Source organism: Prenolepis imparis, unplaced genomic scaffold (genome assembly GCF_030444845.1).
Source record: "Prenolepis imparis isolate NDT839.2.m4 unplaced genomic scaffold, iyPreImpa1.0 SCAF_1, whole genome shotgun sequence".
NCBI classification, from domain to species: domain Eukaryota; kingdom Metazoa; phylum Arthropoda; class Insecta; order Hymenoptera; family Formicidae; genus Prenolepis; species Prenolepis imparis.
Genome location: NW_028141159.1, coordinates 6,155,606 through 6,172,181, shown reverse-complemented (window position 1 = coordinate 6,172,181; position 16,576 = coordinate 6,155,606). Strand labels below are relative to the sequence as shown.

Genomic DNA, 16,576 nt, shown 5'->3' with positions numbered 1-16,576 from the left:
CGAAAGTGTGATCGGTGTGTTTCAAGATGATTTTAGCTTCTCGAGCATTCTCTTTGTGCGCCATTTCCGCAATACGAAAGAAAGTTATAACTATTAAGTTGCATAACGATCACTAAGAGAAATGCAAATCATGTATTTTTGACGATGATTTTGATGTGAAATAATATCTACAAGTTTGTTTGCTTATATTTTAAATCTCAACAGATATTGAAAGATTCAATTTCATGGAACATTTAAAACTGTTATATAATTTCAATTCTTAAGATGTCAGAAACCAATTTATTTAATAATGCAAAATTCGAGAAAATTATTTATATAAGCATCTATTTTAAAAATTATTTTTCCACATTTTTTTGAAAAAAGTATAGATTAAAAAAATTTTGTTTTAAATTGATAAAAGTAAAATTACACATCAGTAGAAGAGAAAGATGCATGGATGCTATATGCTAATTTGACATAATTAGTACTCAAGTGATAATGAAACTTTTTATATAATTTAGCGTTATCTCAACAGATATTAAAATATACACAGCTTTATGATATTTTTAAATAATTAAATATCATATTAAAGTAATTTTTTACGAAAATATGTCTCATTTTTTTTAGGAATATTTCCGATATTTCAAGTCACACAATAAATCTTTGAAAATGGCAAAAATGTCAAAAATTGGAAAAGCTTTATCTAATCTATATCATAATTCGGGAAATAATTTTCCCCCCTTTCAACATATAAGTATAGAATCAGTGTAATATAAATTTTACACATTTAAAAAAATCTTATTAAATTAAAAAAAAATACATATACTAGAAAACAAAATTTATTATCCGCTATATTTAAAGTTACAAATGGTTTTGATTTTTAACTTTCTTTATTTTTACACTTTTTATATTTAACAAAATGAGATTGTGTGTGAAGTTTATTTTACATAGAAAAAATATAAAGTATTACTAAATTTTTTAAATTATTATATATATTTTTTATTTTCTCAGAAGTTAAAAAATCTATAAATGTGATATGTTTCATATTTAATAACGCAATATATAAACGCGTTTTAATCTATTTAGTTTTTAGTGTTAGTTGTTTTAGCAATTAAATCTTAAATTATAGTTGTAATAACTCTCGACTTGTTTGCGTTTTACGAGATAACTATTTATTACTAATAACTATTTTTTTATTACTTTTTTTTGTAAAAGACCTCAAGCTGAACCTTCAAGATCATCAAGCATTCTCAGTAATACACGTCATGTCATAATGTCTGCAATTAGCGTGTATATAATTATCAACAAATAGCTGGTGCAAGTAAAATTAAATAATGCAATAGCAAAAAAAGAAAAAAGAATAAAATCTAAATAAAAATTTTATTTCAAATTCTTCTTTTGTGCTTTTCTCTTTTAATTGTTTTAATTTAACAGTTTGTGATTAAAACATTATGTGTGTGTAAGATTTTATTTTTTATATTTTACTATTAATTATAAACAGCAACGCATTTTATAGGATAGAAGAAATCTTTGCCATATCTACCAAAAATTATTAATTATAAATAAAAATTATTAATTAATTTTTTATACTATTTTGTATCATAACTTCAAATATGATACTTATTACAATCATATGTTAAGAAACTTGTCTTGCATATTGTCATTTATATATTATATATTATATAAATATCGAAAATGCCATTTGTGAGCCCCAATACACTGTGTATATTTACACGATATACATATATATCCTGTGTATATTTCGCCTACGCGCGTCTATCGTCATGTATATAGACATTATCAAATATTGAACGAAGCTATGTAAGCTATGTCGCGTGAACTTGAAATATCGATGTGCTGTTCGTTCTGCCACTCGTTGTTATTTCTTATTTTATGGAGTACTTTGCAATTCGCATACAGGCTGACTTAATTTTCAAGTATTGCAGAAACAGAGCACTTCAATGAATAATTAATAGTAAATTATAAAAACTAAAGTCTTATATATGGTAATCAGGGTTGGCAAGAAACTTGTTTTTTTCATTTTAAACCAAAAGAAACATGTTTTAAACAAGCAAAAGAAAACGTTTGATAATCGTAATTATATAATATATAATCTGATTTTTTAAACAAGTTTTTTTAGTTGAGTAATAATTCTTTATTAATATATAAAATTATATATTCTTTATTTTATTTTGAGTTATTAATTTTAAAATTTATTTATTTAATTTTAATTAAATTTAAAAGTAGGTATAAAAAAATACCCAATATGCAATGACTGCAATACTGCAATGCAATTCCAATATGTTATTGTTACCATTCATTTTTTTGTACTTAAATGTTTATTATTTTTTTAGTTAAAGGAATGACATTATTTTATTATTTGCAATAGATAAAATATATAATGCAATGTGTTATAATTTAGTTTTTTTGTATAGTTTGTAGATAGTAGATAGTTTTATAAGTAGTCTTTAATATATTCAATTATATTGATTATTACTTAATATTTAATATCCAAAAATAAATATTGTGTTAAAATAATGCTCATCTTATTTTTATTTCATTATTTATATTTTTATATATCTATAAAATATAGATAAAAAACTAAAACAAAAATCTTTTTGCAATATACACGATTAGTTTTTGTTTGTTTTTGCTTTTTTTTGCAATTTCTTTTTCAAATAATCATATGTTTTAATTGCAATGTTTTAAACAGTTTTAAACAGTAATTTAAAGCTGTTTAAAACAAAAATGTTTAAAACAGTGGACACTGTTTTAAACAAGTTTTAATCAAACAGTTTTAAACAAATTGTTTAAAACATGCCAACCCTGATGGTAATATATTAAAATTATTTCTATTTTCATAGCTATTATATTCTATATTCTATTTTCCTATTATATTCTATTTTTCTATTTCAATACATTTTTTAATGAAATAATATCGTAGATATTCCATACAAGATTAAAAACTTAACAAAGTCTATCATAACTGCAAATAGTAAGTATAGAAAAAGATTTTTCTAAAATTGCTGTTATATAATAATATAATTATATTCTTGCATAAAGAATTTTATTTTAATAAAATATCTATGTATGAATATTTTATATATACATTTTTTAATATATAATAATGCTCTGTATCTAAAATTTACGAAAATTATAGTCGCTAAAGCAGATAAAAAATACACTGTATATTGTGTGTATGGATAAATATGGCTATATATTGTATATATAATTTAGAAATAATATTTATATCATTTGATATATTAAATATATTTATTATTTCTATAATCTCATAACTATGTTATCAGAGAAATATCCATTTTATATTTTATATATAGCTTAAACAATAATTTTCATAAAGTAGCATTATATCAGGATTATTTATATACATCTCTGTGCATATTGCAATTTTTATATATATTTTACAGCAACTTTGTTTTTCAATTTTTACATCAGAATTAAACGAGCTATATAAAATAAATTCATCTTAATGTTAAAATTATCTTAATGTTATTCGATGTTATTATTGCCATAATTATTCGAAAAAAAATATAATTGTTAATAAGAGAGCTCTAAAAAAGAGGATTGCCTTGACGCATTCAATGTCCATACGGCGTAACTATTTTCACTATTAGTAAAATTTACAAATAAAAATTATTGAAATACTGCCTCTTTTTATGAATGTTAAATTTGTATTTATAGATTTTATACTTTTTATACATTTTTATAATGTTGTATTATGTTTTATTTCGTTTTAACCTTTGCACTGAAAATAGATGCAATTTTGTAAACGCGTACCGATACACACGTGTATTGCTTATCATTGTTGACTATGGATACCATGAGTGAACAACGCAATAAAGGTTGCCAGAGCGCAATTCCGGTTTCTAGTCGAATTTCACTCGTATTCGGTAATATTATAAAAAAAAACATTGGGCGTTACTTTTTCTTGTTTCGTTTATTAATTAATCAACAATTGTTATTGTTATAATTGTTATTATTCTTAATTATTGCTATATATATTTGTTATTTCTAATTTAACATTAGATATACTTAAAAAAATTTTTATTTATTGTTGTTTATAATAAAAATAATATAAATATTAACTTTAATGTTATTAATATATGCACATTATAATTTTAATATAATTAGTACATTTAATATAAATTATAATATTCTTATTCTTATACTTATTTATAATAATCTTATACTTATTTATATTCTTTTAATATTTGAAAATATCATTTATATATATTAATAAACTGTAACACAAAATTAATACTTCTTTGCTTCTTGATTTATATCCGTAAAGACTATAAAAATTTAAAAAAATCTGCACTTGATCTAAAAAATTTATTTACATGCGATATACGCTTTATAAGAAATGTTTTATAAATCGTAAATATGAATCCTGTTAAACCAATTAATTCAAAATAAAAAAATATATTTTTAAATTGCTTCCAATCCATTTAATTATTTTTAAAAAATGACAGTTATGTATTACAAAGCTTTTCATGAGTTTTTAATTCCTTTAAAAATTGTATATTGAATTAATTATTAATCTTTTAATCACAAATTATAGACATTCTATATATCGAGCATTTACAATTTCCAAGCAAGCTCTTATACTGTCTCGTAATTTATCTTAATAAATAGTATGTTATATTTTATTTATGTAATAAATTATGTAATGTCAAATTATATAATATTGTTATTACTTTACTGTTATATTACTGTTACTTTTTATTCTATATAGATATTAAGAAAATTGTAATATGCAATTATAAAATATTTGTTACAAATATTAATTTTTTAGAATTTTTTAAGAATTTTTTAACAAATACAAAGTGCATAGAAAACTTGAGGAAAATATTGACATTTTTAACACATGACGTAATCAGTTTTTTCCGCCTTTCTCGGTTTTATGGCCTGAATCAGTAAGAAGTTGTTTAATATCTTAAAGTATATATTCAATTTAATATTTTTTAGTATTTTTTATCTCTACAAATATTATTTATTCTATTGTACCGTTGCGTGAAATGTACAATAGTTGTTTCAGTTCTACGCAACATTCTTTTATAAAATAAAAATCTTATTCTTACACTTGAATTTATATTATCCTCATATATATAAATCATTTTCCACTATATTTTTAATTTTATTTAGTTTTATTGTAAGAACTGTACAGTAATTAAAGAAGTAATTTAATCATTCACTTCTTTTTTTGAAGTGAGTCATCTTATTCGTGACTTTTGCTTAAAAAAAAAAGTAATCTTTAATAAAAACAAACAATCTTTTGGAAATTTTTCTGCCTAGACAAACCGGTTTCGAATCGTTTTACCTTGAATAACAGAGAAGAATTATCTTGAATAATATAGAACAAAATAGTACAAAATTCACTATATGCAATAATTGTGGCAAATTTTCTAATTGTCGCTCAAGAAGAATTTTTTAACATCCTGCAATATTTTGGTTAACATTTTTTTATGCATAAATCATCACGATTCGATCGTCTTGATCTGACAATATCTCTCTCTATATGAATTTCTTATCAGTCGATAATTTAATGTTATGTTGGTTTGGGCACGTATTGTTTGGATATCCTCAGAATAATTCAAGATTCGTTTAGGCAGCATTGAAACAGCGTTAAAGCTTACCCCCTCTAAGAGAAACTGTTTTGCTCAAAAAGAACGATTGCACAAACAGCATTTGTCCGCGAAGTCTGACTGGGCCAAGCAAAGTCAGTTCTCGCTGAGTCTCGTCGCGGTCAGGCGACCACTTCTACTCTGGCAGAGTAGACTGGCCTCTGGGTTTACTGATCGCATTCTCGAGTTCGATCTTCCGTCAGTCAGGTTCTGAACAAGATAAGGACGTGAAACGCACTGAATCTCGCGATCGTGATCGAGTCTTCACAGTGTTTTCACGTCGTTCGGAAGTGTCTTTTAGGATTAGGAGTTCTTTATAATACGATTTTGTGAGTGAAGCTTTAAGTTTCCTAAAAAGTGTTTTTTGTAAAAATCTTTTAAAATTTTAATTTTGATAATTGAATTTCTGATATTTGTAGTATTAATCGAATTTATATTTTTATGTTGGAGTGTGTTACAAATATCGTTCAAAATAATTAACAACAAATTGTGATTTTAAATCAAGAAATAGATCTTTGTTAATTTAGTATTTTGAAACTTAGTGAAATTTTGTGTGTAACAATTGTTTTTCTTGACTGTAATATACTACTTCAAATCGAGATTTGATAATGCAAAAGTGTTTCTCGGAGAATTTTTCAAAGTAAAAAGACTTAAGTTAAATTTTTTTTGATTTTTACAAGGTGATAAAAAATTCTTTGAGATTTAATACAATTTTGATGCTGTGATAAAGAAAATTGAAATTTGAAATGTAGTATTTTTAATGTTTGAATAATGTAATCTTCAAAAAAGCTTTTCATCTCTTAATTAATTCTGATATTGTTTTGAAGAAAGGTTCTAGAGAAGCTTGATATTTAAAAAATTTAATTAATTCCGTATAAAACAATGTAGTAACTTAAATTTTTGCTCTCTTATATAGAAGATTTTTATAAATTGAGAATCTTGGAATTTGATCTTTGAATAGTAACTTTTGTAATTTACACATTTATTTTAACATTCAAGGCTGTTATAAGATTTATAAGAAATTGTGCAAGATTATTACTCATCATATCTTTGAAATTCAAAGTGCTACTGAAGGATTGTTTTGCATTCTTCACAATATAGGTACCATCTTAAGTAAAAAATTGATTTTCTCGCAATAATTTTCAAAAATAGATGTTTTTTTTAAATCTCGTACTTCAATATCTAGTTGTTGATTATTTATTTTCGTTCTAGTTAATATATTAATTTATAAGAATTTAATTGATTTTATCGGTGTTTTAAAAATAAGTGCTTCTCAATTACAATACTAAACTTTGGACTTTAGGATGCAAAAGTCAATGAAAATTTCAAAGAATCTCATCGTCAACTGGCAGATAAGAAGTAGTAACAATTCAGTTTATAAATTTAAAACTTTTTACTTTGGATTTTCTAAAATTAACAAATCCCCCATCTAATTTTTTTTAAATATTTAAAATCTTTATTGCATTTTGTCTATGAATTGAAATTAATTCTGATAAAATATGTTATACCAGGAATGAAATATGCATTTTTTGAAAAGAAGCAAGCTGAAGATTTATCATTAATTATCATTAAAAAACAAACATATTGTAAGGATCATCAACGAGTATCTACAATTATGGCTCGAAAACTGGTTCCGCGAAATAATAAAGAAAGTAAAAGGATTTATTAAAAAGAGAGAGATATCAATTAAGAAGATATATGTTTTGAAAAAAAAGCAAACAGACTAAATAAAGAAATAAGCTGCTCAAAAATACACACACATTCTTGAAGAATCTCTATAAATATTTATCAAGAAGATATCAAGAAGTTAAACGAGTGGAAGTTAAACGAGTGGAATAAACAAGAGAATGATATTTAGCAAAAAAAAAAAATTATTCAAAAGTGCTCGCTAAAGAGTTAATCTCGCACTGATCTTATTTCAAAGAGACATTGTTCAGAGAAGTAGAAGGCATCATAATTCTTGTCATTAAATCCTGCAGGTTAGTATAACCTTAAATTGCAAATCTTACTGAGTCATTATACATGGAATGTCATTACATATGGAATATATTAATGAATGATTCATTTTTCTAAAGAAAGAGATAAATTATATATATATTAGAGTTTAATTATATTATATTTTATATTTTTAAGTTTATATATACTTATTATATTTAATTAGTTTTATATATATATATTAATCATAAAAAATGTAATTTATCTCATATATACGAGAATTATATGTTACATATATATATATATATATATATATATATATATAACCGTACAAATAAATAAATTATTAGTCATATAATATTATATTCAAAAAGCTATTATTGTGTGACTTTTTCGATCGACATTGACATTATCCTTGCGATAACGATCATTGACGATTGCGCCAGCATCATTGACTAGTAGTCATTTTTTCGTTCTGTAATGGTATAAGTCAGTCAAAGGAAAATTGTCGATGCAATAAAAAAACTCTACATAATTGCACTCGACATGTCAGCAAATATAACGAATCCGTTTGATTCATTTTATATATAACATCACAACATCATTGATAAAAATACAATGCAAATCCGAGTTATCTATTTTTAAAAATTTGCTTAAAGATTTTATAATAATCAAATATAAAAATAACACTATATTAAAGATTATAATTATTTATTATCATTAGTTGAAAGTTTTAATGCACATTTAGTTTTATTTAAAAAGTTAGAACACCTAAAAAATTTATAATTGAATTTTTAATAAAGTAAAAAAATTTAATTTTAAAAATAAAAATGCAAACTCTAATTATTATATATCGACATATCGATATATCGATTATTATGTTCTACTATGTAATTATCGAATTCAAATTAATTTGAGACAGAGGGTATCTCCCGCAATACTGACGTATACTCGTTCGATAGGTGATTGCGTTTGACTGCAACGTAAGCAAGTTCATCGGAAAGAACCGACACGTTGAAGAAGTTGAAAGAAAGGAAAGCGATCAGACGTAACCTTAGGCAGTCTCTCTTCGTTGGTCTGCTCTTTCGTAATACATATATGTATATCTCTCTTGCGCGCGCAAAAAGAAATGAACAAATTACGTGAAAGCAGCTGCGTTGCGTAGCATGTAGCTTACTCATCGCGCTTACATTTTTCGGTTACCGTTTGATGTAATAACCCATTAATGCCGGTTTCGTAAGATAAATTGTTCATATACCGTGATTATATACTTATTGTTGCGATACGCGAGTTTTGCGATATATCTTATTAATCAGCACAGGTATTATGTAATATCTCGGAGTCTATTGAGTTCTATTAAGATTGTCTATTAAGATCCTTTTTGAATTGTCACAATAACTCCGATTATTTCCACTTTCGAAAAATAAGAATTTTAAATATTATATCGTATCACTGAATGGTTAAAAATATTGCTTAATGAGCAGATACAACAGGATATTTTAAACATTATTTGTAATATTAATAATAATATTTCAAAAGTAAAATCTCTCTCTTTCTTTCTCTCTTTTTTATATGTAAAAAAAAGTAAAATTAAAAAAATAGATTCATAGAAATGTAATACGCATTTAAAGTAAATTTAAAAAATTTTTTTATATATATTTTAATAAATGTCATTACGCGTCACATACAAGGCATCGCGAATAAAATAAAGACAATTACCACAAAAAAAAAAACAAAATCCTTTATAATATGGCACAATTAATTGGCAACAATGGTAAACGTGACGCAACATATTTCTTAACAAATTAAGAATTTAATCGAATCATCAAATCGCAATTTCAAAAAATTAAAAAAGAGAAAAATCAGCTCGTTTAAAGCGCAAAAAAATCCTGGCGTTGTCTCTCTTAAATATTTGTTCTTTTAATAAAATAAGAAAATTGAACAGATTTTTAAATCTTGACTTTTGTCTCTAATGATGTCACTATGGTATCACTTAAGACTATTTGATCATTGTAATATATGTCAAATATTGAAATGATTATATTTTTGGAAGATAATTCATTGATTGAACAAAAGGTAAATATGTGAGCAACATTGAAACTAATCTCAATGCTTGTTTCGAACATAAGCGATTTCAATAGTAAATTAACGAAATAATGAATGATGAGTGATATGTGTATGCTAATCATATGTTCAGTTGATTAATAACCAAATTAATTTTACAATTATTCGACAACGCTATTCTGTATTCGATCAGCGATAACTCATAAGGCGTTAATGATGTAACATATCGTAACAGATACTCTCACTTATGTGACTGGACCAGTAGAAGAAAGAAAGAGAAAAAAGAAAAGAGAGATTTTGAACTCTCGCGGATAGATTTCAAGTCGATCGCGTCATGTATAATTTATCATTTTTAATAATTGAAAAAATGTAAAAGATTATCGTATGACAATGTCACCAGCGTGACAGCAGAGGAAAAAGTATAGCCTATCAATTTAGGATTTAAAAAACATGTTTTTATCTGGATGATTAATGAAGTGAAATGGAAATACGTATAATCACGTACCTTTTCTTTAAATGCAGAGATGGAAAGTGCGACCGTACCGAGCACGCTGATGGAGTTAAAAGTACGAAGACAGGCACAATTCCAGTCGCAGGTGTCGACCTTGGATACAAGAAGAAGGCAAGCGGTTTGCGTCAGAAGGGCATTCAAGAAATATGGATCCAAGAACAACCCCAACATCATTCTAGATGGTCTCAACATGACTGTACCAAAGGGCACCATGTAAGTAATCCTCCTGCAACATTAATATAAAAAGTGATCAAATTTTCGTGGTAATTAGTTCAATATTAATAAATATATTTTGTACATATTTTATAAAAATAATTTAGGTTATAATAAAAAGTCAATAAATAATATAAAATTAAATTAAAAAATTTTAATGTTAAATAGTAAAAAGTTTTAAATGTATACATACGACTATATTATTTTTATTTTTATTAAAAATTTCAAATTAATTTATGCTGATTATGGGAAGTATGCCTAATATATTGGATTTATTTTTTAAATCTTATCATATTTGAACAAGATTTTCTTTAAAAAATAAAAATTGAATAAATCACGTGGTTACACGAACTTTTAACTGTAATATATAAATATAAATTTTTCAATCAAGTAATTAATTTTTTTAAAGTGGAAATGTAAAATAATGATAATTTCTGATTATGGGTACACTATATTCCTAATCGCACCTCATTCTTAATTTTTTAAAAACTAGATTATTGAAAAAAAACATTAATTTTAATTTATTAAAATTGTTTATATATTATCAAAAACATATTTAAAAAATCCAAGTAAAAACCTAATTCTTTTAGAAAAACATCAGTCTCACAAAAATTCTGAACGAGAATACAAAATTTATATGACTGTCTGAACGGGAATGCAAAAGTCTACAACTTAACTTTTATTAATGATTAAAAAATTATAACCTACAGATTGTGTGTATATGTTAAAAAAAAAATTACATACTTTTACATACTTTTTCATTCAAAACACTCGCCTAAATACACGTAAACATTTTTTAGACAACCAAAACTGAAATAATTTATCTACAAACTGACTCATTAGACAATTTGCATTTTTAAAATATTAATTAGTACTGGTAAAATTACTGAAGGTAAAAGAAGAATTAGAATATTCATGTATGTATCATTTTATTTATCTTCTACTATTTATCTTCTACACTAACAATAAGTCTTTCAAGAGCATAACAATTTTGGACATTTATAAATGTTTTTCAAATTTAGACTGATAACCTAACAAAACAGTAGAATAAAAATGTTAATTTGGTAGGAATAAAATTAAAAGAGCCATGAATATTTATTAAAATATGAAAAAACTACTATAAAACTACTCGGCATTAAAATTTTTTTATCTATGATTTAATCATATAACTTTTTATATATAATAATATATGTAATTTCTACAATATAATATTTTTTTAATATTATTTCTACAATAACTTTTTTATATAATAACTTTTTTATATAATATTTTTTTAATATTATTTCTACAATAACTTTTTTATAAAAGAGAAAAAAATGAAAAGAAAAATGGAAGAGATCCATTCACATGTATAATATATCTTTTGATGTCACAAATAGGCATTCAATAAACAATTTTCGAATTCAATGCCGCGACAAAAAGAATATATTAGTATAAGAATTCATCTTATTCTTTCTTTGCTGAAAAGTACATAATCCTTTAAGAGAAATTCTATTAATGTGTGTCACCAACTATTTATTTCGTTACATTATTATCATATTTATAATACGTCGATAAATTAAAAATTTTTTGTCACAAAAAGTCAACTAACAAATTGATATAATAACAAGTTGAATATTAAAAATTTGTAATTTTCAGCTTGTTGTTAGATCAATTTATCAGTTGACTTTTTCCTGTGACATTTACGTAAAATTTTAAATTTGCCAATATATTATATAATAAATATGATAATAATATATAAATAAACAAGATGAATTATCAACATATATATATTGTGTCAATATTATATACATATATTGTTACGTCCGCGGTCCGATATATATCGTTCTACAATATATCGACACGCAGGCACTCACGCATAAATAATATATAATTGTTATTAAATTATAATATTATGTATGTAATTGTTACGTTATATCGATATTTATATAATATATATGATATGTGTAGTAAAATTTTATGCAATAATTATTACTTTATTATAATATTTCTTTGTTACAATTGCAATATAAACATTTTATTATTCAGTTATGGATTACTTGGGGCAAGTGGTTGCGGAAAGACCACTTTATTGTCATGCATCGTCGGCCGGAGACGCTTGAATTCCGGCGAAATCTGGGTGCTGGGAGGCCGACCAGGTTCTAAGGGCTCCGGCGTGCCCGGTCCTCGGGTCGGCTATATGCCACAGGAGATCGCGCTCTATGGCGAATTCTCCATTCGAGAAACGTTTATCTATTTTGGCTGGTGCGCCGGCATGACAACAGATCAAGTGGACAATAAGCTGGACTTTCTAATCAAGGTGAAGTATATCTACATCACGAAAGGCCGAAATCTTGAAGAGATTTAAACTTAGGAAAAGAATTTTAAAAATATCTAATTACTCCAAATTTTTATCAATAAAAATAAAATTCTCTCAATAATATTTGGTGGTATTTTCTTATACACATAAGTTTTTTAACTTTCTTTATTAGTTTACTATAAATATTATTATTATCTTAGAATATTGTGATTCTCAATAATATTTATATTTTGATTGTAGTTTTTACAATTGCCTTCGGAGAATCGTTTTGTCAAAAATCTATCTGGTGGTCAGCAAAGAAGAGTATCCTTCGCGGCTGCTCTTTTAGCCGATCCAGAACTCTTGATCTTGGATGAACCGACGGTTGGAGTGGACCCTGTTCTCCGACAAAGTATCTGGGACCACTTGGTGCATATAACCAAAGACGGTAATAAGACCATTATTATCACCACGCATTACATCGAAGAGGCCAGGCAAGTTATGCAATAATCACTTATATTTTTACTATATTTTACGATACTAGTATCTACTTTCTGAGATTTAATATATGTCAAATATATAATATTAAAAGTTTTGACCGCGTTTTGTTTGACTGCCAATTGTACAGCACGTACTCTGTGCTTGAATTAAAGTAAGAAAAACGTTATATTTATTCAATTCTCTTTTTTCAGAATCAAATAAAAAAAATTTAATCAGTTTGTGATTAATATAATTAATTTATTTATTAAGTATTTGAATATATGTATTAAATAAAGTCACTCGCTATACATCCTATATTATCATAATGCATAATGCATCAATATGAATAATACATGTTTTTTTTTTCTATAAGTAATTCATTTAAGTAATTATGAAAATTACTGAAATGATAAATTGTCAAATCCTCCAGGCAAGCTGGTATGATTGGCTTGATGAGAAGCGGCAAATTTTTAGCAGAGGAATCACCGAGGAGACTAATGGAGATGCATAGATTAGATACTTTGGAAGATGTTTTCTTGAAACTGAGTAAGAGGCAAAATTTAGGATTAAGGAGAAGAAGCAGTATTCTGAGCAATTTAACGGGCGTTCCACCCGAAGAGGTGAGTATAAATGGGAAGAAATTTTGGCACGCTCCGATTGCAATTATTTAGCACATTCGTATATATTTTTATGAAATATTTATTGTATGTATTTTATTAATATATTAATTTCTCTTCTCTTTCATAGGACGTGGACGAGATGAGTGGTGAATTCGGTGACAACGTGAGCGTATCTAGTCGAAGGAAAAGTGTAGTCATTTCGGCTGATGACAGTGTAATAATTTCTAGAAATAGAGAATATATACTCTATTTTTAAATTATTTAAAATAATTTTTAAAATAATTATTTCTAATAATTATGACAGAGTTACAATTTCTTTTTATATATAATAATATTATTTTGTTACCTGGAAAAATTTATTCTTTCCAAATGACAAGAAACTCTTCTGCTCTTTCTATGCACAAAACAATATGTCATTTATTTCCGCCTTATTTCTCCCCTAATAGCTGGGAGGATTGCCGCCGGAAGAAAAAGGTTCCTCTAAATTCACTATGCTCGATCCGATGCATATGAAGGCTCTTATTTGGAAGAACTTTTTGTGGATGTGGCGAAATGTCGGGTAATTCTATATTACGTTTTTGCATCAAATCTATTTTGCGTTTATTATTTTTCAACTGCAATATTGTTATTTCCACTCTCGTTTTATGTTTTTTTCGCAGAATAATGTTATTCATTATTGCCCTGCCGGTCGCCCAGATAATCCTCTTCTGTCTTTCCATCGGTAAGGATCCAGTAGGTCTAAAAGTAGCCATCGTTAACAACGAACTCAACAACAGCATGCAACCTTGTATTCCCACAATCGGATGCGATTGGTCACTATTGAGTTGTCGTTATCTTCAGTATCTGCAGAAGAAGACTATACGTTTATTACCATACGATAACGACGAAGAAGCTATAAATGCAGTGGAATATGGCTGGGCATGGGGCGCCATAACGTTCCCGTCGAATTATTCCGACTCTCTTAAGGCGAGGATAGATTACGGCAGAAATGCCGAGGCCTGGGACATCAAATTTTCAGAGATGAAAGTCGCCATGGACATGTCGAGTAAGTCTCTCAACGTTAAATCTTTGAATTTGTATAATATTCCTCTCGTTGTTGTAAAATAAATAATCTTCCGATAATCCAATATCGAGACACGTATACGTTTTAACGCATTCTTTACATAGATCAACAGATAGCACAATTGTTGCAAAGAGATCTGCTTTACGCGTTTCAAGACTTTGCAAAGGAGCTTACTGTGGCTTGCAACTATAGCGAGAAATTGACGAATATACCTTTGCAAGTAAGAGAATAATTATGCATATATAGCAGATGTCTATTCCTTTTGTTAAACTTATGTGTTTTATAATATTTTAAATTAATTATTGACAATAATTTATCTCTGTCGTTAATTGTTACATCAGTTCAACACACCAATCTATGGACCTATGGACCCTAACTTTACGGATTTCGCAGCTCCTGGAATAATTTTGACGTAAGTACTTGCATTAATGTAATAGTAATATACATGCGTTAAAATTAATTTTCTTTCTTCCAAACATTTTTTTAGTGATTCAAAGGGGAGGTTAAATAAAAATTTGTAATTCTTTTAGAATTATCTTCTTTCTCTCGGTCGCATTGACGTCGGGCTCCATGTTGCTGGAAAGAAATGAAGGTTTATTGGAAAGAACTCTCGTATCAGGTGCGTTATAATAATAATAATAAAAATATTAAAACCCATAATAAACGAACGTATAAAAAGAAGTATTTCGAACAAATAAATAAATTATAAAATTTATAATACATATGAAATAAAAAATTGGATTCATCTTGTAATTGATAAATAATTAATTATAATTCTATATAATTTATTCAGGTCTTACTGGTACAGAGATTCTCTTCGGTCAAGTAATCACGCAATTCACAGTGGTGGTAGGACAATGCGTGATGGTTCTTGTAGTTTCATTCGCTATCTTTAAGATCACTTGCGTAGGTGACATAGGCTGGATCACTCTTTTGACTGTTCTCACGGGTCTTTGCGGCATGTGTTTCGGTAATTCATTAACTATTATTTTAATATTGGAGTGTAGAGACAGTATATAAAATATCACACACATAAAATATTTATAAAAATTTTATAAATCGTTCTTTTATAAAGTAAACGTTTTCTAATGATCAAATTATTATGTATAACATAATGATTATGTATCACATTTGAGCAATACAAATCTTTTGCAAAATATGTTTTAATTTTTGCGAAATGTTTGCGATTTTTTAAATAATTTGTTTTAAAAAATTGTGAAAACATATGAAAAATTGAAAAATTTCGCTTTTTTTCTGAAAAATATAGAAATATTTTCCAAAAACACAATTTAATTTTTAGGATTTGTCATCGCCTGTTTCTGCGACACCGAAAGAAGCGCTACGTATGTGGCTATGGGTTCTTTTCTTCCAATTGTGACGTTGTGCGGTATTATCTGGCCTATAGAAGGCATGCACCCTTTGTTAAAGTATATTACTTTTCTGTTACCTCTGACAAAAAGTACGGAATCTATGAGATCAATGCTAAACAGAGGCTGGCCGATATCGGAACCTACGATATATTATGGCTTTATTGCTACCTTCGTTTGGATCAGTATCTTCATGAGTTTATCAATATTACTACTTAAGTTTAAAAAGGGTTAACTTAGAATAAGGGGGGGAGGGGAAGGATAGGTTTACAAATATAGAAAGGAATCAACCAAATAGTTCTTTGTAAATTGTAATATAAAATAAAATTGAAATAGAAATATATATACACATATTTATGTATATTAATAAATTTTGTATATATATATATATACATATTGTATGTATGCATATAAAGTATCA

At 26.2% G+C, this 16,576-nt stretch overlaps 1 protein-coding gene across 2 annotated transcripts; it reads left to right on the top strand.

Moving 5' to 3' along the window:
• The first annotated feature begins 5,702 nt into the window (after positions 1 to 5,702).
• On the top strand, positions 5,703 to 16,543 carry LOC145943741 (ABC transporter G family member 23). 2 transcript variants are annotated; one of them, XM_083051543.1, is made up of 15 exons: positions 5,703 to 5,953; positions 6,624 to 6,725; positions 7,136 to 7,603; positions 10,146 to 10,347; positions 12,376 to 12,646; positions 12,887 to 13,119; positions 13,536 to 13,725; positions 13,853 to 13,939; positions 14,172 to 14,284; positions 14,385 to 14,770; positions 14,893 to 15,008; positions 15,130 to 15,200; positions 15,319 to 15,407; positions 15,582 to 15,758; positions 16,089 to 16,543. In XM_083051543.1, the coding sequence occupies exons 4-15, from the start codon at positions 10,148 to 10,150 to the stop codon at positions 16,388 to 16,390; spliced, it is 2,235 nt and encodes a 744-aa protein (XP_082907669.1). In that variant the 5' UTR covers positions 5,703 to 5,953; positions 6,624 to 6,725; positions 7,136 to 7,603; positions 10,146 to 10,147; the 3' UTR covers positions 16,391 to 16,543. The 2 variants fall into 2 exon arrangements, with proteins under 2 accessions (XP_082907669.1, XP_082907667.1); XM_083051541.1 differs by lacking the exon at positions 6,624 to 6,725.
• The last annotated feature ends 33 nt before the right edge of the window (positions 16,544 to 16,576 follow it).